The 23634-nt window shown below is 39.2% G+C and overlaps 1 protein-coding gene across 1 annotated transcript in view; it reads right to left on the reverse strand.

Moving 5' to 3' along the window:
- Positions 1-3120: 3120 nt before the first annotated feature.
- ZNF804A (zinc finger protein 804A) overlaps positions 3121-23634 on the reverse strand; it is a 289494-nt gene continuing 268980 nt past the window's right edge. Inside the window, exon 4 of the mRNA XM_075608873.1 lies at positions 3121-7062. Within this exon, the coding sequence (XP_075464988.1) occupies positions 3930-7062 (3133 nt within the window). The 3' untranslated portion in view covers positions 3121-3929. The remainder of the gene's footprint in view (positions 7063-23634) is intronic.

The following is a 23634-nucleotide window of genomic DNA, read 5'->3' on the forward strand; positions in this document are numbered from 1 at the left end:
GTAAAAACCCTAAATGGAAAAAATGGAGGGAAAATGAGGGGGGCAATGTTTCGGGGTCAACAACCCCTTCTACATGCCAAAGCCAAAAATTCCCAAAGTCCCCAACAAAAAGGGACTAAGGTACTTTCCTCACCCTCACCCTCATGTCCAGATCCTCCCACCAGGGGAATAAAAACAATAACAGCAGTAGCAACGATAAGTGGCACACCTCTTCCTTTTTACATTCAGAAACAGGGTACGGCCATGGGGTCCAATGTCGCACCCACATACGCCAACCTATATATGACTAGATTCAAAATTGATTTGCTAGGAAAAGTTATAATAGTTTACTGTGATTTTTTATTTTCTAGCACCTTTGTATATGTGTATATGCATAATTACTACAGTAACCTACATTTTCAACTTGTCTGTCAGACTATAAAGACTAAAAGTGCTGGTATATTTCCATAATCGTTCAAGCATGCTTCTGCTTCTTGTGTTTCTCATCCTGAAAAATCCTTCTCTTGGTCCATCCTCTCCTTCTAGCTAGCATCCTGACTCCCTTCTGCCATTTGCTTATAAAATGTCAAATGGCTCATACACAAATTCATGCTAGATTTCCTGTTTTTTAATACCCTGCAGAAATAATTCTATCTTATTCAGTTCACTTAAGCTACCCTAGAAAAAGTAGCCAGTAACCTTCTAATAAAATCCCAGGAATAATTCCCTCTACATAGTCGACTACACCACTCTCATGCATGTGATACTGACAAATATGACCTTCTCCTTCACATTTCCCAACCCATTGGCCACTGTAATAGGACTCTCTCTTAGCACCCTTGATACTACATACTATAGTTTTTACTACAGTTTTTAGCCTTTTCTGGTATTTCCTCCTCTTAACTCCCACTTTGTGTTTGGGGTAATCCTAGGGTCTCAGCTTTTCTCCTTTTATACCTCTTCTTTTGGGGAACTAATCCCTTAATTTGATTTGAATTATCATCTTAATACTGATGATACCTAAATCTATCTTTCATTTCCCAAATCCTCCCCCCCATTCCAGTCCAATGTAGCTAGCCGTCTCTCCACTACAGTTTCTTCACATAGATGCCGCGTTGCTATCGCAAACTTAACATGTTCAAACAGAACTCAACTTCAACTCTCAGTTTGCATAAAGCCCTTTGCTGTCAGATGGGCCTTCAACACATTGTAAAGAGTCCACCCTTCTCTCAATACACCAAGCCCGCAAATATAGTCCCTCACCAAATTAAGGAAAGGTAAAAAAAGAGTAACATGGAGCACAGCCGAAGAGAAAGAGAGCTGGAGGCAGGATCAAAGGTCAAAAACAATAAAAATGTATTAGCACATAGTGCCCGTGAGGAAACTGATGCAACACTCTGACGCATTTCCCGCCATAGCTGGCGTCAGCGCGTTGCTTCAGTTTCCTCACGGGCACTATGTGCCAATACATTTTTTATTGTTTTTGACCTTTGATCCGGCCTCCAGTTCTCTTTCTCTATTCGGCTGTGCTCCATGTTACTCTTTTTTTTTAACTTTCCTGGATTTGGCACCACGGGATGCACGCAAGGATGAACCAACAATGAAAAGAAGTGGTACCGTGAGTACGGTGTTATTTCATGTTCTGGTTCTTTTGCCTTGGGAGCTGCTTCTACTGCTTTTTTGGATTTAAGTGGCTGGGTCTCAATGTGATCCCTAATGTTGCTCTAGCTATGTGCGGGACTACAATTGGTTTCTATCCCAGCATACTACATATATGATCCAGCATTAAAGTTTATACTATTTCATCCTGATATACATCTAAGATATTATCTATACCTTTTATCTGCTTGATTAAATATAGCCTGCAGCACTACATGAAGATTCATTTCTCCTAAATACACCTCACCAAATGAAGCCTTCTCATTGCAGAATCAACCCAATTTCTTATCTGCTTCTTCATATTGACTTGTCTTGACTACTCTAATCTCCCACATCTGTCCCCTCTCCAGTCCATTGAACATGCTGCTGCCAAACTCATTTACCTTCCACACTCACTATCAATATCATCCAAAATAAGATTCAAGCTCCTCATCCTGACATACTGTACAAGGTTTTCTACAAGGCTGCTCCTTCATACAGTACATCTCTAAATGTTACCCAGAATATCTCCCTTTAACGGGCGTATTCAACTGTCCAAAATAAAAATCCTCCTCTTTCCAAAAATCGAATTCGTTTGCAAAAACAAATGCTTACAATACAACTAATAAAAAAAACTAGCTATTTATGATTTGTGTGTGAAGAAACATCTATTTGTACTGTATGCAGGTATTGACAAAAGTTGAAACAACATTGTTAATATAATATTTACCTTTTGTCTAGAAGCCTGATGCAGCCTGTTTATCTTTTGAAGATATCATTACATATATTACATTCCAATAAATACAGTACTTGGCCCTTTGGGCACATGTTTATTTTTATTAACCAATTAGTAGCTACAGCAGTCATTAAGTATTGTAATGAACCACCATGACTCGTAAGGGTTTAATAATGTTATCACCTTAAAACTATCTAACTAACCACCCCTTGTATGCCAAATGGGCTAGTAAGGCATTGTAAGGCACTTATTGCTAAATTGCAAACCTCAAGCAGGGTACTATACACGTTGTACAACATTATACCTTTGCTTTGATTTTGTTCAATGTATGGGGATAGCATGTTTTGTAAAATGTGTTATTGTGTTAATGAGTGCAATAACATCTGCAACATCTATACATGTTCAGTTCACAAACCACCCTGTGCTAACAAATCCTTCAAACAATTTAATTTAAAAAGCTAAAGTTTCACATATTGGTCACTGAATTGTATAGGTCGTAAAGCAATTTTAAACATCGTCTACTGTATGTACTGTGATTGGAAAATATTTTTTATGGTGTTCTGTAGCAGCTAACAGATCAATTACTCCTTCTCACCAGCAATACCCATTTCCAAAAGAAAAGCAGCAGAAATCAAGCAGTGTTTTATCCAAATGCAAATAAATGTAGAGCAGACCATATGAGTGATTTTATATACATACAGATATATTTTATTATTTAAGAAAAATTATTGCAATATATTTCAACAATAGTTTTACATTTTCATAGTACAAAACGTAGTATTTCAGCGAGTTTCTAAACATGAAATAAGTGCACATTTGTTAAAAAAAAAAATTAAAAGCATACGTTTAAACCAAAAAGTAGATAAACATTTTCTATAAACATTATTGAAATTCTAAGACCTAAATACTCATGTTGTAGTTTGCATTATAACCCATTGATTCAGTGCTTTAATTACTATCCTAGCTCCTTAATGTTCTTAATTTGTGTGCTGTTTCATAGTCAAATAAAGGTGTTATAGCTAATAATACATTTTTGGAAAGTTTATGTAATCCCTTTTGGGAAAATGGTCATGTAAACTGAAATACATAGAGGATATGTATCAAGGTAAAGGAAAGTGAGTTTCAGACATAATATAAAAATACATACAATATATATTCTTGAGGCTTCCTCAAATATAAGAAGATTTTTAATCGAGACCTGGTACAGCTCTTTGTTTAAGAAAAGGGAAGAATGAGGCTGAATGTTGTACATCCCCTATAATGTATTTATAACTTTTTCCTCCTCCTCCAAATGCACTATAATCTCCAAATAGTAATGCTAAGAAACTCAATAATGACAATTTGACAATGCTACTCTGAGCATCAATTTGATGGTAAAACCTTTTTTTTTTTTTTAGCTCTTTTTGAATCCATCCTTTCTTAAATAATAAGTATGATATTTGTATCACAGTATATTTCAATAGATGCTAAGGGACACAGGTTTCTTGCATTAGATGGGCAGCAAGCTTGATTGTAAAGCCTTTCCTTCATTCCTACACCCCATGTTTTGTCTATTTTGAAGATATAAAAATGAACGCTAAAACAGAGGATGCAAAGGAATGACCGATGGGTTCGGTGAATGAAGAGGAGAAAATACAGTAGCATGTGGAAGTGCCAAATGATTATGATGAAGGACTGAGTTTGGAATAATTGGTACATGTGTTGGAGGCATGAAAGTAGCTCTTGGACAGAGTCTAGGTTCTACTGTTATTTGATGTAATGGAGTTCTTGAAAAAGCTTGGGCCTGTGAAGACATAAATTGTTGTTGAGGATTAAAAAGTTTAAAGGGGTCAATAGAGGTAGCGGCCACAGAAGCAGCAGCTAGAGCAGCAGCATGATGCTGTAGTAGGGTATGCTGAATCGTAGTTAATGAGGCCGAGCAAAAAGGGTGCTCTAGCTGCAGTGGATGTAGTGAAGCAGAAGATTGAACGGCTGTTGTTGGAAATATTAATTTGACCTTGCTTGAAAATATGTGTGGCTGCATGACATGGTGATATGCTCCACAGTGAGGATGTTTAAATTTATTACAATATATTTTGGGGAAAAAAAATGTTTGATAGGGAAGATCGGCTGGGGAAAGGAATTGCTCAGTTGTTATAAATGTGTGGCTGTTTGTATGTGATGTCTGGTTAGGAAAAACATCTGAATTACAATTTTTCCAATCCCTACCTGTCTCATTATATTTTTCTCCTGCTAACTTGTCTGATAAATGTGAATTAAGTGTATGTTTCTCTGATGTGTTATCGCTAAAAGATAGGTAAGGAATTTCACTGTTGTATTGTTCATTTTGTTCAATGGAAGTATTGGATTTTGCTGCAGACAAAATCCCTTTCTCATTTAAAGGAGCGACTTGATGTATGATATTCACTAATTTTTCAGGGAATTTTTGAGTGGATAAGCATTGAGTTTGATTGTTATCTTTAAAATCAAGTAAACTCTGAGTTAGCTGGTCTAATTTATTTTCGACTACTTGCTTTATTTGTTTCATGTTTTTGAGGAACTTTGTTGTTTGAAACGATTTCTCTTCTATTTTACAGTGATCTTGAGTTAGCAATTTCTCAAACACATCTAAAGGAGATTTGTTTTCTGAGGATTTGCAACTCGTGTTTCTACTTGCTCTGCTATCTGCTGTTTGTTGATGCTCTTCTGTCCCTTTCCTTCTTATGGGCTTACATAGCACAGAAAAGTTTTGTTCTGGCAAAATGATTTGTTGGACAGATGAAGAAAGTGTTTTACAGTGTCTACGTTTCTGATAGGACAATTCTAAGTCATCTATGACAGAGTTATGTGCTCTTTTTCCAGTACAGCCATGATTTACAAAAGTTTCATCTTTTTGATGATTAGAACATATTTTATCTGAGCTCAAGCTACAAAATGCTTTAGAATAAGCTAAACTTTCAGAGCCATGATTCAACTGGAGCTGTTCCGATTCGTTGTTGGAACCTTCAGTATTCTTGCTGTGCGCACATTCTGGTTGATTGATGAATCCTGCATTATGATGTACGTTCCAAACTCCGCTGTCACTTTTGAGCTGTAATGTTGGTGTTCTTAATAGTTTCTTTTCTACATGATCAATTGGAGTGTGTGATGTTTTATTAGAAGGTGGGGACTGCTTTAATGAGCAAAATGAGTCCTTTGATCCCACATCTTGTTTTTCTAAACTTTTTAACATACATTTATTGTTGCAAGAGTTATTACAACTTGGTACATGCCTGAATTTGGAGACTCTGTTTACTTGTTCTTTGCATCCACATTTTCTTTGCAACTTTCTTTTTCTACATTTATGAAAAGATATTTTATTATCTTTGGTCTCTGTTGCATTGTGTATTGTATCCAGATCATAGACTTTCTCCAGATATTTTTTTGAAACGTTGTGCTTTTCATTTTTCCTAATATTACAAATGGGACTTTCAAATTTGATATTATCCTGAGTTTTTACAAAATCATGGCTTTTGTTAAAGAGATCTTTACTTGACTGGGACATAACAATGGTGCCATCAAATTTAGTTCCATTAAGTTCTGCATTGTCATTTTTATCTTCTCTAATTGTTTTGTCAGTCTGATATGAATAATCACTGCCCTGGTAAAGTTCTATGGGTGACTGATGCTTACTTGGCTCGTAATTCTCTGTAGATTTGGGTGCCCTAAAATCAAAGTTTAGAGGATTGCAACTATAAGAAATTGATGGTTGTGTACATGTGTACATTAACATTTCAGAAGGCCACTGAAGAACTGTTGAACCATCTTTGCTTTGCACAGGAACAAAGGCTTCATTTGGTCTTCTACGGGACACTTCTTTGTTTTTTATCTTTGACGTATCTGAGTCAGCACAGGTTGATAAAAGAAAATTTGGTGCATTTTCCTTAGGCTGTTGATTAAATTCAGAGCTACCTGTTAATTCATTAAACGCGTTGTTGTTGTATGCACTGTCTAAAACATCAGAACTATCCATATGGACGTCATTAGCTGTGGGTTTTATATCAGTTGCCTCAGAGTTGTGGCATATCACAGGAATTTCTTCATTGCCATGTTCATTTTTACATATGATTTGATGTGAACATATTATTGTCTCAGTGTTGACAGGGTATGCTGAGGCACCACTGCCTGAAGGCACTTTTAACTGATAAACATCAGAGTCTGAAAGAATAGAATCTGCTGTCTTAGATATCTGTTTCAGGTTTGTATCCTGGGGAGCACATCGTTTGTCAGAAGATTTTCCTGCTACAACTGGGATAGAGCTTTGTTCCTGATCAGGACATAATGTTGCATCTGTTGGCAAAGTAGATTGAACACTACATGATTCAGGGACAAATCTGCTTCTCTTATTTAACCCATGATCACCAGAAATGTCATCATTGGATTCACAGAACACTGCAGCTGAGGATTCAAGTTTGACCGAAGCCTTTTTAGGGAATGCAAAGGAGAAACCTACTTTGTGTCTATTACCTTTTTTAATTTGATCATCAAGATTTTGTTTCTCATTTTGTCTGCTTTCTGAACATGTTAAAGCAATGAATGTCATACCAGAAGAGTTCGGTACATTTTTGAAAGATGCAAGTTTTGGGTTTTCTTTGTCAACACACCGGACAATGGCACTTTGAAGATTTTCATTGACATGATCTCTAACAGTGACGGTTGTGGACTTGAACATGGGGCCACTTCCTGGAGCACTAGACAAAAGAAGAAAATGGAGATAAATACAGTGTTTTAATGATACATTTAGTTAGTTACATTCCATTCTATAAATGTAAATTATGTCTAAACCACAAGTAATAAATACGTTTATCATCTATTAATGGATTAATCACAGACCAACCATTTTGTCCCCCAACTTGAGTCACGGATTCATAACCTTAACCAGCATTGATCATAAACCAGAGCTCATGATTTGTTGAAATATTTTAATTAAATATTTGCTGTCTCCCACAAAATTCAAAGTGATTGCCAGTAACTTCACACCAAACCATCTTGTTTTGGGGACATTAGTGAAACATTGGAACTTTATCACCATACAGTACATAGCATTGGCATTGTGATATTGATAGACTCACTGGCTTGTACGTTGCTAATGGTCCCTTTTCCTATCACAGGGAACCCACAGGGTTTAAATTAATATTTCCTGAACCAAAGCATCCGTAATTATCACCAGTGCTATGGATTAAAAGGTCTCATAGTTCTACAAATGTTTTTTTTTTTTTAAATATGAATAGCTGTGATTGGTGCTTTAAGGTGTTAAAGACCCATTTCTGAAATATTTATCAGGTCTGAATAAATAGATGTGTCACAAATAAAATACATTTGTAAGACATATATCTCTGCAGAAGGACTTGGATACACTGGAAGCTTGGACAGATAAATGGCAGATGAGGTTTAAAACAGATAAATGTAAGGTTATGCATTTGGGAAACAATAATAAAAAGGTAATTTACAAATTAAATGGGGATAAATTAGGAGAATCCTTGATGGAGAAGGATTTAGGAGTCCTTGTAGACAGTAGGCATATCAATAGTGTCCAAATAGCCTTATTTTTATCCCCAAATGTTTGAATGATTAAGTCCCCAGATTTTTCCAAATCCGACCCGCTCCAAAATTTGTTTTGCGGTGTAAAATCCGCAAATGAATTTGGTCAGTTTTAATCTGCTCAGATTTATCAAAAAGCTCTATTGGATACAAGCTGTGGATGGATTTGTAGTATCCAATTCTTAAGAATCCGCCAATGAATTGCTGAATCCACGTATTGAATTCTACAAATCCATCCACGGGTTGCGGAATCCGCAGAGTGTATTGGTAATAATAATAAACAATCTGCAAAATGCGAATCGCCCTTTTTGAGATTGATCTACTGAAAATCGTGGACCAAAGGAACCGGCTGATCCGCTATGGATCCAAATTCACAAAAAAAAAGTCCCCATCTCTACTTCCCAGCTATTCGCACACACCCAGTCAACATGCTGTCTGCCTCTTCTAGAGAAATGTTGGGGTGACCAGCACCAGTTTAAAGTATTCCTAAACCAGTGCAGACTCCATTTGCAGATGCAGCCTACCATCGATACTACTGATGCAGCTGAGAGGACTGATTGTTTCCTTATTAAAGAATGAGGCCGTCACCTGGGTACCCCCCTTCTGGAGGAAGATCATCCTCTGTTAATGAATCTGCAAGACTTCCTGGACTCTATGAGCCTTGTGTTTGATGACCCTAATTGCTGCTCTGCGGCAGAAGAAATTCTGATTAACCTCCGCCAGGGTAGGTGTAAAGCTGCTGTGTATGCGGCAGAATTCCATGGATGGGTTGTTGACATAACCTGGCATGAATCAGCACAGAGGTTCCATTTTTGAACAGGCCTATCTGATCAGATAAAGGATGAACTTGCTTGGATTGTTTCCAACAGAGAAGACTAGAGAGACAAGGTTTCACCTTAGGCAGTCCTGGTTCAGGAAATTCAACTTCTTCCACTTCAAATGTGTTGAGAATTACAGTTTCCCCAGCTCCAGAAGCTGATCCAATGCAGGTGAATACTGTTCAAGGACTAATCAGCTTTGAGGAAAGAAGCCGACATCGCTCCGAAGACTTATGTTTGTATTGTAGAAACTCTGCGCATTACCTAGCCAGTTGCCATAACAAGTCTAGGAGGTCTTCGCCCGCTCAACATCCACAAAGATCGAGTACCGTGAATCCCATTCACTCGAACCAGCTACAGTCTCTGTCACAACCCATATTCTTCACCACTCAAGGGGATAGCAGTGTACCCATCCAGCATCCCCACTTCCTTTTTACTATTATTCTTAAGAAAGGTACTCACCACATGTCTAAAACTGTTACAATTGATTCAGGTGCAGGGGGGGAATTTCATAAACCTCAACTTTTCCAAAGATAACTTCAAGCAGGCACAAAGACTCTCCTGTGAAGATGGAAGTAGTGGACGATTCTCCACTAAACTCTGTTTCTGTTACTCATGAAACTCGGAATATAACCCTCATAGGAACCCGGCCATCAATAAGATATTTAATTTCACCTACTGTAATTCCTTCACCTCAGTTTCCAGTTATTCTAGGTATTCCCTGGCTGGTGGTCCATAATCTTGATTAATGATGCTCTTCGCGATCTCCTGGACCAGTTTGTGGTTGCATATCTGGATGACAGCATGATTTTCGCAGATAATCTTCAGGATCAAAAAAACATGGCAGAATTGTCCTGTAACATCTACGTAGGCATACATTACATATACAGTGGTGTGAAAAAGAAAGTACACCCTCTTTGAATTCTATGGTTTTACATATCAGGACATAATAACAATCATCTGTTCCTTAGCAGATCTTAAAATTAGGTAAATACAACCTCAGATGATCAACAACACATGACATATTACACAGTGTCATGATTTATTTAACAAAAATCTAGCCAAAATGGAGAAGCCATGTGTGAAAAACTAAGTATACCTTATGATTCAATAGCTTGTAGAACCACCTTTAGCAGCAATAACTTGAAGTAATCGTTTTCTGTATGACTTTATCAGTCTCTCACATCGTTGTGGAGGAATTTTGGCCCACTCTTCTTTACAACGTTGCTTCAGTTCATTGAGGTTTGTGGGCATTTGTTTATGCACAGCACTCCTAAGGTCCTGCCACAGCATTTCAATCGGGTTGAGGTCTGAACTTTGACTGGGCCATTGCAACACCTTGATTCTTTTCTTTTTCAGCCATTCTGTTGTAAATTAGCTGGTGTGCTTGGGATCATTGTCCCATTGCATGACCCAATTTCGGCCAAGCTTTAGCTGTTGGACAGATTTCCTCACATTTGACTCTAGAATACTTTGGTATACAGAGGAGTTCATGGTTGACTCAGTGACTGCAATGTTCCCAGATCCTGTGGCTGCAAAAACAAGCCCAAATCATCACCCCTGCACCACCGTGCTTGACAGTTGGTATGAGGTGTTTGTGCTGATATGCTGTGTTTGGTTTTCGCCAAACGTGGCGCTGTGCATTATGGCCAAACATCTCCACTTTGGTCTTGTCTGTCCAAAGGACATTGTTCCAGAAGTCTTGTGGTTTGTGCAGATGCAACTTTGCCAACCTAAGCCATGCTGTCATGTCCTTTTTAGAGAGAAGAGGCTTTCTCCTGGCAACCCTTCCAAACAAACCATACTTGTTCAGTCTTTTTCTAATTCTACTGTCATGAACTTTAACATTTAAAATGCGAACTGAGGCCTGTAGAGTCTGAGATGTAACTCTTTGGTATTTTGCAATTTCTCTGAGCATTGCAAGGTCTGACCTTGGAGTGAATTTGCTGGGATGTCCACATCTGGGAAGATTGGCAACTGTCTTGAATGTTTTCCACTTTTGAATAATCTTTCTCACTGTAGAATGATGGACTTTAAATTGTTTGGAAATTGCCTTATAACCCTTCCCAGATTGATGGGCAGCAACAATTGCTTCTCTAAGATCATTGCTGATGTCTTTCCTCCTTGGCATTGTGTTAACACACACCTGAATGCTCCAGACCAGCAAACTACTAAAACTTTGGCTTTTATAGAGGTGGTCACAATTGCTGATGATCAATTAATCAATGGCATTTGATTAGCAGCACCTGTCTGCTACTTAGCATCTTAATTCCTATGGAAGCAGTAAGAGTGTACTTAGTTTTTCACACATTGCTTCTCCATTTTGGCTGTATTTTTGTTAAATAAATCATGACATGGTGTAATATGTCATGTATTGTTGTTCATCTGAGGTTGTATTTACCTAATTTTTAGACCTGCTCAGGAACAGATGATTGTTATTAAGTCCTGATATGTAAAACCATGGAATTCAAAGAGGGTGTACTTTCTTTTTCACATGACTGTATATATATATATAGACTGCATTGTTTATAACGTACAGTATTTTGCAACTAATTCTGATTCCAGCATTAGAAGACCTAGGGCATCATGCAGTAAGCAGCGAAAAAATGCATTAGCCCATTTAGCAATTAGCCATGTTTTTGGCGTGTTAAACTGGCTGTATGCTGTAAGGGGCGAATCCCTGGCGAATGAATTAGCCACCACCATTTGATGAAATGGCGTGTAACCGGTGGCGAGACGGCTGCCTGGCGAGAAACTGCCGAGAAGCTGTCCCCTGCCGAGTTGTGTTTGCAGCAGAGAGAGATCCGCTGCTCTCTCGGCGCAAACATCAGCACATTAAAAATAATTTTTTAAACCATTTTTATTCATAGTGTACATGTGCAGGGGGTCTCCGGAGCTGAACCGCATTGGTTTCAGGTCCGGGGACCCCCTGCTTCCCGAGATACATACCCCTTTATGAGGTGCTGGTATCCCTCTGCATTTCAAGGTCCCGATCACGTGACCGCAGAATGTAAACAAAGCAGAGGGATACCGGCACCCCATAAAGGGGCCTGTATCTCGGGAAGCAGGGGGTCCCCGGACCCAAAACCAAAGTGGTTCAGCTCCGGAGACCCTCTGCACATCTACAGTATAAATAAAACACACATATCAATAAAGACTCGTTCCTTACCTTAGCGGCTATCTGCTATGGTAGCGAAGCAGCATGAATATTTATTTAATAATACTGTACAGTGAGCAGGGGGTCCCCTGAGCTGAACCGCATTGCTTTGTGGACCAGGGACCCCCTGCTTCCCGAGTTGTAGGCCCCGGTATGTGTGATCGGATGGGCAGTGTCGCCGCCATGTTTATAGCGTCCCATACGCTACGTGCCCGCAATAAACATGGCGTCCACACTGTAACCGATGCCCCAAACCGGGGCCTGTAACTCGGTAAGAAGGGGGTCTCTGAGCCACAAATCAATGCGGTTCAGCTCAGGGGGCCCCCTGCTCCCGCACAATATTATTAAAATACATTAATGCTGCTTCATTACCATAGCGGATAGCCGCTATGGCAATGAAGGGGTTAACGCTTATAGCATGTTTATTGGGGACAAATGCCCCCAATAAACATAACAGCAATACACAACATACAATACAGTAATGGGCAACATTACTATTATCCACAGATGGATAATAGTGCAGTTGTCCATTTAAAATACATACAGAACAATAAAGACATTAAATACATATAGCACTCACCCATGTCCAGCTGCCACGATGAAGGCCATCCTCATCTTCATCCTGCCCCATCCGCTTCTGCAAAACAGACACAAGAATATCACCCACATACCCTCCCCCACTACCCCCCCCCCCCCACCACCTGAGGCCTAACCACCCTCACCCACTACCCACAAGGGAGTCCTACCACATACCCTTGGGGCCAATACCCCCTCCCCCCAGCACATACAGTACAATAATGTGCCAAATAACTATTATCCACATAGGGATAATACATTATTTGGCCATTATTAAACACTATAAATACCGTAGTAAAATAAATAAAATTGTACTAACCTCATCAATAAGAAGGCCCCGTCGCCAGCATCATCCTTGTGGTCCGTTGCCAAAATAATAAATAGCCAATACATTTCAATGACAATCACATATCAATGTACCCCTTAATCACCTTATCGGGTACTAACCTCAAAGGTAATTAAGGGGTGAAGCCATCCTGCAATGGCAACACCAATTATCCATAACATCCTCAATGAATTAAAAAGCAATTTCCTAAACAAATCTCATGTAATCATTCAATCTAAAGCCTCAAATGCCACTTAAAACATTGCATTTACATTGTATACATGTAGCATAAAATGTAAGCTACATGTACACGCTGCAAATCAATGTTAACAATACAATATTCCAACTAAAATAGCATTACATCACAAGAAGTATACTATGTAATCCAATAAAGTCACCATCAATGAATTAACATACATGAATTACATCCCTAAACAATTAAAATACCATCAATACCAATTACACAATTAACTATAGCAACCGTTACAGAGAACAAGTTAGCATCATACAAAAAAGGACACCAAAAATTACAATATACTAAAGCAAGCCTCACCATTACCTACAGTACAGCATAGAAGCCAAAAAATTACATCTCTCTAATAATAAAATACATTTAGCACACATCTATGCATAGCAGCATAGCCAAAATCATTTACAATACAGTAAATCAAGCTTTAACAACACTATCATTTCTTACCCTGTATGTATATATCTCTCTAGACATACATACATACAGTGGCAAGCAATGATGTGCATAAAAAAAATGTTAACTTACCATTACTTGACCCACTCACCGACTCCCGTTGATCAGCTTACTCACGAACCAATCCACGAACAGGAACCCATAAAATAATAAACCATAAAATAATAAACATTAAAATAATAAAACAAGGCAATCCAGGGGTCTTCTAGTTATAATCCATCTTCATCTGTATTCTTCTATCTTCTTCCGGGGTCTTCTCCCCGTCTGGTGCCACGCCCTGGTCTTCTTTCTTCAGTAGGAGGTCCTTCCATGTGAGGCCGGCCATTGCAGCATGGCTTCGCCCCTTAATTACCTTTGAGGTTAGTACCCGATAAGGTAATTAAGGGGTACATTGATATGTGATTGTCATTGAAATGTATTGGCTATTTATTATTTTGGCAACGGACCACAAGGATGATGCTGGCGACGGGGCCTTCTTATTGATGAGGTTAGTACAATTTTATTTATTTTACTACGGTAGTTAATGTGTTTAATAATGGCCAAATAATGTATTATCCCTATGTGGATAATAGTTATTTGGAACATTATTGTACTGTATGTGCTGGGGGGAGGGGGTATTGGCCCCAAGGGTATGTGGTAGGACTCCCTTGTGGGTAGTGGGTGAGGGTGGTTAGGCCTCAGGTGGTGGGGGGTTAGTGGGGGAGGGTATGTGGGTGATGGTGGGTTAACCCCTTAATGACTGTAGCGGTTAATAACCACTATGTTGATTAAGGGATTAGGGGACATTACATTGGATGTTTTTATTCTTGTGTCTGTTTTGCAGAAGCGGATGACGCAGGATGAAGATGAGGATGGCCTTCATCGTGGCAGCCAGACATGGGTGAGTGCTATATGTATTTAATGTATTTATTGTTCTGTATGTATTTTAAATGGACAACTGCACTATTATCCATTTGTAGATAATAGTCATTGTGCCCCTTACTGTATTGTATGTTAGGGGGTATAGGTGTTGTTGGGGTCATATATATATATTTATATATATATATATATATATATATATATATATATATATATATATATTTATTTAGTTAGTGTGGGGCTGTTGTGTGTTTTTTTTTATTGTGGGTAGTGGGGGTGGGTGAAGGGGGTATTAGCCCCAATGGTGGTTTGTTTAGGGCTTGCGGGTGGGTAGCGGGAAGCCTTAACCCCTTCATGACCGTAGCAGTATTAACTGCGGCGGTCGTGAAGGGGTTAAGTGCACCCGCAACCCCCCGCAAGCCCTAAACAAACAACAAGGGCCAAATACCCCCTTCACCCACCCCCGCTACCCACAATAAACCTGGCACGGCTCTTTAACCTCTTCATTACCTTAGCGGTTAACCGCTAAGGTAATGAAGTGGGCTTTAAATGCATTTTTCCTGCCTCGGATGCATGCCGGGGGGGTCCGGTACTGGTATTAATGGTGTCAGCTCCGGAGACCCCCGGCATCAATCCCAGCCAGGAAAAAGGCCAGAAATTTTTCTAAGTGCCGATCCGCCACTCATCCGCTGCCTCTCAGCAGCAACTTGCCATCTTTTTCTTGCGTGGCTAATTCGCCAGCAAAACGCCATTCTAGAGTGGCGAATAGCTCCGCTTAGCTACTCGCCTCTACTAGAATACAGCGTGGCGGAAAATGTTTCATTTTTAGGCGGAAAGTGCCTTCTCGCCTCGCCAACGGCGGAAGAAAAAAAAAACCGCCAGCCAAACTGGAGGTTTTTTTGAATCTCGCCATTTTCTCGCCCCTTACTGAATACGGATAGGCTTTTTTGGCGGGAAAGTGGCGAGAAGTGCCTTTCCGCCGCTTACTGCATGATGCCCCTAAGTTTACTAAAGCTCCCAAAGTAGAAGTTGTTGCTGGTACATTTGTATAGAGAGCCTTTTCTTCTCTACAGCACCCTTGGTACCTTTAAAATAGAAAGAGTGTGGGGATGAAGGCGCAGGACATAGCACTAATTATATTAGGTAAAATCCTTATCAGGTAAAATAAGTTGTCATCTTGTCAGAATGATGAGAGGTGAACTCAGGGTCCCTTTAATCTGGTTTCAAATATCGAAAAATATATACAGTAGGAGATGTAGCCTATTAATATTCTGTCATGCCAAAAGGGCAGTAATGCACATTTTAGACTTTTACAAGGGGAATATAGTTTATCTTGACTAGAGATGTACAAAACATTCGCACAAGTTTATGAAACTGACCAATATTGGACATTCAAAGCTTGCAAAATATTTGCAAAGTTGTCAACATTGGTAAATATACGCAAAGCTGTAAGCATTCATTACTGCCTTCAAACAGTAAGAGTGTGAGGTTGAGGACACACTCTTTGGGCAGGTACAGAACATGAGTGCAGGACCAACAGGGCCTCAACTGCTCCTATATCTACTCCGGGATAAGACGTAACTCTGACCGGGTGGTGAGTGGTAAGCGCCTCTGAGCGCTGGTCTGAGCCGAAGTGGTATGAGCTTGCTCTGCTTTATTACAACAGAGTATCCATACCATTATCAGTTTGTAGCTGAGTCGTATGTAGCTATTTGGGCTTTTGTAGGGATAGCTATATCTGTGAATCGGGGGCCAACTGCCCATTGCTGGGCAATCGGTCTGTAAAAGTGGATATTTATAGGGAGCCGGTGATCGAGTGGACTGAGGGCCCAAGCGGTGGGTGAGTGGGCTTCGGCCTATAGAGTCTTAGGGGATTGTTTTTTGCGGGGGGCTGCACACCAATCTGGTACTCAGATCACAGACATAAAGGACATTGCATTCTATTGAAGGACAAGATCAGTTATGGCTCGAGAATCAACGCCAACAGTTTTTGACTGTTCTATTAGAAATGATAAAATGTGATGTATGTTTTTATCTGGGTTGCTTACCCCTTTACCTCTAAATGTGCTATATTATGAAGAGATATATGTTTATATGTTCCCTAGTTAGAAGGAATTTATTTATTTTTTAAGTCTTTAAATTGCTATACTCTGAGCAAGTTATATTGAAGGTGTGATCAGGAGGTTTAGAGTGGTGGGGGAGAGGTGTACGGGATGGGCGGGAGGTCTGTATGCCCAACGTCAGGATGCCCCCAGTAGGGCCATATGTCCGCCAAGCACATAGGGCCTGGCCGCAAAACTGGGATGTGGCTGGATACATTCATCTTAATGTATAATTTTATTTTTGTTGTTTTTTTCGAAGTTCCCAATTTGAGAAAGTCCCCTTCCTTTTTTCTTTTTCCCATTTGAGCACTACAACCATAAAAGCTTTTCAAGCATAACTTTCACATGAGAGAGAGCGATATGACACCAGGAATGGCTAGTCAATTACCATTGAAATTAGTGTCCCTGAATGTTAAGGGTCTGAATAGCAATGTTAAGCATAGACTGGCTCTAAAAGAATTTAGGAAACTGAAAGCAGATATTGTTTTTCTGCAAGAGATGCACGTTGACACCCAGGAACCCCCTAACACCTTTAGCGGGACGTACCCTGTAGCATTTTATTCGTCATTTACTAGCAAGAAAAGGGGAGTTGCCATTTTGATAAAACAGGTTATTCTGTTCAAGACATTGGAGGTTAAGAGAGATCAAGGTGGGAGGCCACTTGTGGTCCATGGTATCCTCTCAGGCCTACATATTACATTAGTGAATATATATGCGCCTAACCAGGGACAAATTGATTTTTTAGGGGAAACATTGGAGCCTATGGGAGATAACCGAGAACAGTTACTTATCTCGGAAGGCAATTTTAATATGGTACTGGACCCAGATGTGGATAAGTCCACACATCCAGGGCAGTTACACTCTGCAATGACATATAGTCCAGCAAAGAAATTTAGATTTCTAATCAAAGAATTTGGCCTGTTAGATGCATGGCGTTGCTCACATAAAGGGCAGAGAGATTACTCTTTTTATTCGCCCCCACACAATTCGTACTCCAGAATCGATAATAGATTTGTAACCCCAAACATTCTGGAAGTATAGGTTCACTTAGATATAGGGCCTATCACGTGGTCGGACCACGCTCCGGTGGCAGTTTCATTTGACCCAGCTTTGCCAAGACTTAATCATTTCATTGGAGGATGAATGATTAATTACTAAATTACCCGGAGATTAGTGCACAAATTGGAGCCTCACTTAAAAATTATTTTCAGACTAATAATGGATCTGTAGAGCAAGAGCAATTTTATGGGAGGCACACAAGGCCACGATTAGAGGACAGCTCATTTCAATAGCATCATACAGAAAGAGATTAAAAATGGAAAAACAAAAATATTTAACGGAAAAAATGATAAAGTTGGAAAGCTCACGTAAAAAAAACCTGTCGAGGAAAATTTGATAAAATCTTGAGTCAGGCAAGCGAGGAACTCAAGAGATTACAACTGGAGGAGGTAGAGAAGGCCCTTAAATTGGCCAAGCAGACATACTATGATAAGGGAGATAAGGCAGATTGTTTATTGGCAAACTAATTTAGAGGGATCAGGTTGAGGGCCTAGGTTCCCGCTATAAGGATAAAAGGTGGAGGAGTGACTTACAACCCCTCAAAGACTGCAGAGGAATTTGCTAAATTTTATTCAGAACTCTATGATCTAGATAACTCAACCCCAAATGCTAAAATTCCGAGCTTGGTCCAGATTGAGGATTATTTGAGAGATTATAACCTCCCAAAATTGACAGAGGAAGATTATAACATTTTAAACTCAAAAATAACTGGGAGGGCGGTCAGTTCTTTAAAACCATCAAAGGCACCGGGCCCATATGGTTTTTCAAATTTGTATTATAAAAATTTCATAGGAATTTTAGGGCCTTGTCTGTTGGACCTATTTAATGATTTTCTCAGCGGAAAACAAATCCCCCCCACAGATGATGAAGGCCAACATAGTGGTGATCCCTAAAGAGGGAAAGGACCCCCTCTGTTGTGGTAGCTACAGGCTAATCTCACTGCTTAATACGGATCTGAAAATGTATAGTAACATTTTGGCTAACAGGTTGAATCCAATACTTCCTAGATTAATCCACTATGATCAGGTGGGATTTGTGAGCAAACGCCAGGCGTCAGATAACACAAAAAAAATTATTAATGTTATCGACCAGACACACAAGTCTGAATTGAAAGCTATGTTGCTGAGCCTAGATGCAGAGAAGGCATTTTATAGGACAAGGTCGGACTTTCTGTATAAAACACTAGAGGCGTTTGGATTTTCCAGGTCTTTTTTATTGGGGGTCTGTGCTCTCTATCAGTCGCCAACAGCCACCCTGAAGATTCCAGGTGGGGAGGGGAATCTGATAGCAATCAAGAATGGGACCAGACAGGGGTGCCCCCTTTCTCCCCTTCTTTTTGCTTTGATGATCGAACCTCTCGTGGCCACTATTAGGGCCTCCCCAAACATTCAAGGGATCAAAATAAAAGATGAGTGCTATAAAATATTGCTCTTTGCAGATCATATTATTCTTACTATATCTAACCGATTGACATCTCTCCTGAATCTGCAATCCACCCTCCGGGGGTTTGGTGAGTTATCTGGGTATAAAGTTAATATGGGAAAGTTGGAAGATCTAAATTTGACATTAACTGAAAGGGAGGTCGAGGTTCTTAAATGACATTTTGATTATAAATGGAAAAAGACCCCTTTGAAGTATCTGGGGATTTATCTTACCAGAGTCAATAGTTTATTATATAAATATAATTACCCTGACCTTTTCTCAAAGATAAAAAAAAAGATTTACAAGCCTGGAATTCTCATTGTATTTCCTGGATAGGGTGTACAACTGCGGTTAAGATGAATATCCTTCCTAGACTTTTGTATTATTTTCAGACATTACCAATATCTATCCCGCATTCAAATATAAAAGAAATTTAGAACCGAATTATGCAATTTATTTGGAAACACAAACAACTGAGAATAGCCAGGTTCATTATGTTGAAAGCTAAGGAAGCAGGTGGTATGTCAGTTCCAAATATCTAAAATATTATATACCGTAGCCTCTCATATGAAACAAATGGTTTATTGGCACTCTCTGAGAGGGGTCTATGGCTGGGTGAATTTGGAGAGCTCACTTAAAAACCCGGTTGGTCAGTCTTATGTACTATGGTCGGGCTCTGGGACTGGGTATGGGAGACAGCCTGAGCCAGCAGTAATTGGATTTACTCTGAAAGTCTGGCAGATGGCAAAAAAAAAGTATAAGGTTATGTCGACCCCTTCTAGACTTGTGCCTCTGTTCGGTAATCCAGGGTTTATCCCGGGTCTTCATGGACAGGGTTTTGAAATTTGGAGACATAGAGGGATTCTGGAGGTAGGAGATTTGCTAGAAAAAGCTAAGCTAATAACATTTGAGGAACTGATGAGACAGTACGGTCTACCCCAAGTTGACCTGTTCAGGTATATACAGGTCCGACATTTTGTGTATCAGGGCTTTAATGACGAGGAATTTCCTAGATATACACGATTTGAAGATCTATGCAAAACAAAAAATATCAGAGGTCTGATATCATCTTTGTACCAGGGCCTAATTTAAAAAAGGATACCCGCCCCATAAATATATGGACCAGCGGGCTCTGAATTTCCAGACCGAAATAACAAGGGAGGACTGGGGAGATATATGGGAGAATGCGGGTTAAACCTCTATATGTACGGTAACAAAAGAGAATATATATTAAATTCTGTTACGTGGTATTACACCCCCAAAAGGTTAAAGCAGATGTTCCCGGGGATCTCTGAAAGATGTTGGAGGGGATGTGTACAGATAGGAGACCTGGTACATATTTGGTGGTATTGTCCAGTAATGCAGATGTACTGGAGGACAGTTCTGAAACTAATAAAGTATGTGACAGAAATCATGTCCCATTAGATCCAATTCTAATCATTCTAGCTAAACCCATGGAAGATGTGAACCACTATACACAAATTGATTCTGCATATTTTAACAGCGGCTAGATGCGCTGCAGCAGAAGCGTGGAAAAAGACACGCCCGCCCTCCAGAATAGAGGTTATTAGAAGGGTCAATGATGTTCAATGAATGGAAAAACTTACCTCATTCCTGAATCATACTACAAAGAAGTATTATAGGGTCTGGGTGCCCTGGGATGCTGGATAGCGGTATGAACACGGAAGGAGAGAGGGTCTAGTAGTGCTGAGTGTAAAATATGGTGTTTATCAAATGTTGTATCATATGTAATGTGACTGTTGTGTTTGTAAGAAATGTGATACAAAATGGTTGTTCCCCTTCCCTTTTTTTCTTTTTTGTATATCTTCCTTTCCCATTTATGTTTGAAAAATCTACTAAAAATATGTGGGGGGAAAAAAAAGATAATGCAAACTTTCATGGCAACATGGAGTAAAACCTTCACAACATTTTTCGCAAATATCCAAATTTGTTATTCACGAACAGAACCGGAAAGCATCTACACATCTCAAATGTTGCCTTTCTACTAATATCTATGAGATAGACTTTGGTGTAATACCTACAAGCAATCAGACTGTCTGAAGAATAGGAAAGAACAGCCTTTTGCTACACATTAAGCACTCTGGTTTGTGATTAATGTTTCCCTTTAATCAACTTCAGTAATACACTCAGTATGAATCAAAATTAATTTTAAAATGTCATCATGGATTATTAATGTGTGGTACTGTTGCCAAAAATAGTTTGTAAGCTCTGTTAAGTCAAAGGGTCTGAAAAGTATGAAACGTGGATTTAGAAATTGCTAAACAAAAGACTGCATAAATGCTCATTTTCAACATATTATTATTTGAAATCAATATTAATATTGTTCCTTATTTGTACCCTTCATATTTTGAATTTACGACGCTAAAAGCCCACAGCAGCACCTCTGAGGTCAGATACCATGGTCAATTTCTTTACAACAGTAGATTGAGAGATACAAGTATCGCATCCTGTATAGCATTCACAGTCAGCCGTCCACCATTGGTATACCCACTTCTCTCTCTCTATACCATGAGCCACTCATATTAACTAAATAGTGCTGTGCCAAAAGACTCCTTCTGTCACCAGTAGACTTATTAGTCAATTCAATTGAATTTCCCATAACGTATCTTCCAATGCCAGCACGTTTCTTATGGCACATCTCAAGCTGACTAAATTCTTACAGCAACAGCCTGCAGTCCGTGCAACGCGCATCAGAAAAATAGCTTAGCAATGTAGTGAGGACTATGAAGCAGCAAATTATTGGTCTGTAATGGTGACCCCTCACCTCTATCTTCTCTCTAGACAAACGCTTACTCTAAACAAGTGCTTTGGACACACTTCTGTATCCAATCAAACACAGAAACATAGAATTTGACAGCAGACAGTAAAGAGTCACTTGGCCCATCTAGCCTGCCCATTGTTCTTTCTGTTGCAAAACCTCAGACCCCATTTGATCGCTGTCTTTCTTTCACATTTTTTTTTAAATTTATTTAAAAAAAAAAAAGTTTTACCAGGAAGTAATACATTGAGAGATACCTCTCATTTTCAAGTATATCCTGGGCACAGAGTTATAAAAAAATACATGGTTACAATAAAAGAACAGGGTTATACAGTCACTTCAAAGACATTTCATGGACAGATAAAGTAGGAAAATTGGGTACAGGGGATAAAGGGCTTGTGAGTTTCAGATAGAAATAGAGCAGCTTTAACATCAACTAACATCAGCGAAAGGCAGCAAACGGCTCACGCCCTTTGGCTGCCCTTCAGCTGTGCCAAAGGCTGTGCGCCTTTGGGGCAACGCAGATGTACGCTGGAGTGAACAAAAAGATCTTTTCTTTGTGTCCCCATGGCTCATAAACATTCAAGTGGGTGGGGTTGCCAATTCAACAAAGAACAAGCACATGTTAACCCTTAGCACGCTGGTCCTGTGCAGAGGGGAGCAGTTCTTGGGGGGGTGGGGGGGGGCATCAGGCTGTGAGCCTTTGCGGCAACGCAGATGTACGCTGATATTTATGGAAGTATTTTCCCTTACTGTGTTAGTCGCTATCACCTCTGTTTGTAGCTATTCCACAAATCCGCCACACTTTCTATGAAGGACATCATCACATTTCCCCTGAGACTCCCAACATCCTGCTCCATAGCACAACCTCCTATTCTAACACTTCTCTTTTCTGAAATGTTCTTCCCTAAAGTACATGGTTGAAACTAATGCGTTTGGGTCTACAGGGGTTCTGTAGGGGGAAATAATAGAGACTAGAGGATGCAAAAAAAAAAAAAAGAGCAAATAAAATGTAGCAATTAAAATCATATTACTAACAAATGTGATTTGAAATTGGAATTTAGGTTTATATTATACATAATCTATATGTATAATTGAGATATATAATTAGTATTTCATGTTAAATAAAATGCCATATTTCTTTGAAAATATAACAATAATAATAATTTGAGTCTATTTTTTTGTTGACAAATGTTTAGTAAAAATGTGTCTATTAGTTTTTTTAATTGGTACAACATGTACGTAATTTGGCAAAACTAAAACTTTGGACTTTTTTGGTATCTTCAACAAAGCAGGAGTCTATAATGCAATATCAGCCTCCTATTACAGATTCAGTATTGCATCGTGAAATACAGTATGTTTATATATTTATGCACAGTGTACAAAGTCTGGCAGTTCAAATTATCACGTAATAGTCTGTATATTAAATGATACATACAGCATGTTAAAATTATACAATGGGATATCAAATATACTGTAACTAATAAAAATGCATTCACGATTAACGGGAAGTAAATTATTATACACGTTGTTTAGAAAGCATCATGGATGGACCTCATGTTAAAAGTTTAAAAATGCAGAGAGAAATTAGTCTTTGGGGCCTGTTCTTTAAAGTTCAGCAATATCAGTTTAAACCAGCAGAAAACAGCAGATAATATATGATGCAGTAAACATTGTGAGTTCTTGCTGTAGTCATCAAGATTTGTCTATGAAAAAAAGATTGCTCCAAAAAATCTAATTCCCATGCTGTTTTCAGTTTGAAAGTGGTCTTTTTTTTAAATGATTAACCAATGTGGGATCTATGCAAATTCAAGAATTAGAATTGGTAGACATCTATATATAAGTAGAGAGTCTCTCTCTGTGTATGTCTCTGTCTCTCTGTCTCTGTCTCTCTCTCTCTCTCTCTGTGTATGTATGTCTTTA

The sequence above is a fragment of the Ascaphus truei genome, chromosome 7 (assembly GCF_040206685.1).
Source record: "Ascaphus truei isolate aAscTru1 chromosome 7, aAscTru1.hap1, whole genome shotgun sequence".
NCBI classification, from domain to species: Eukaryota; Metazoa; Chordata; class Amphibia; order Anura; family Ascaphidae; genus Ascaphus; species Ascaphus truei.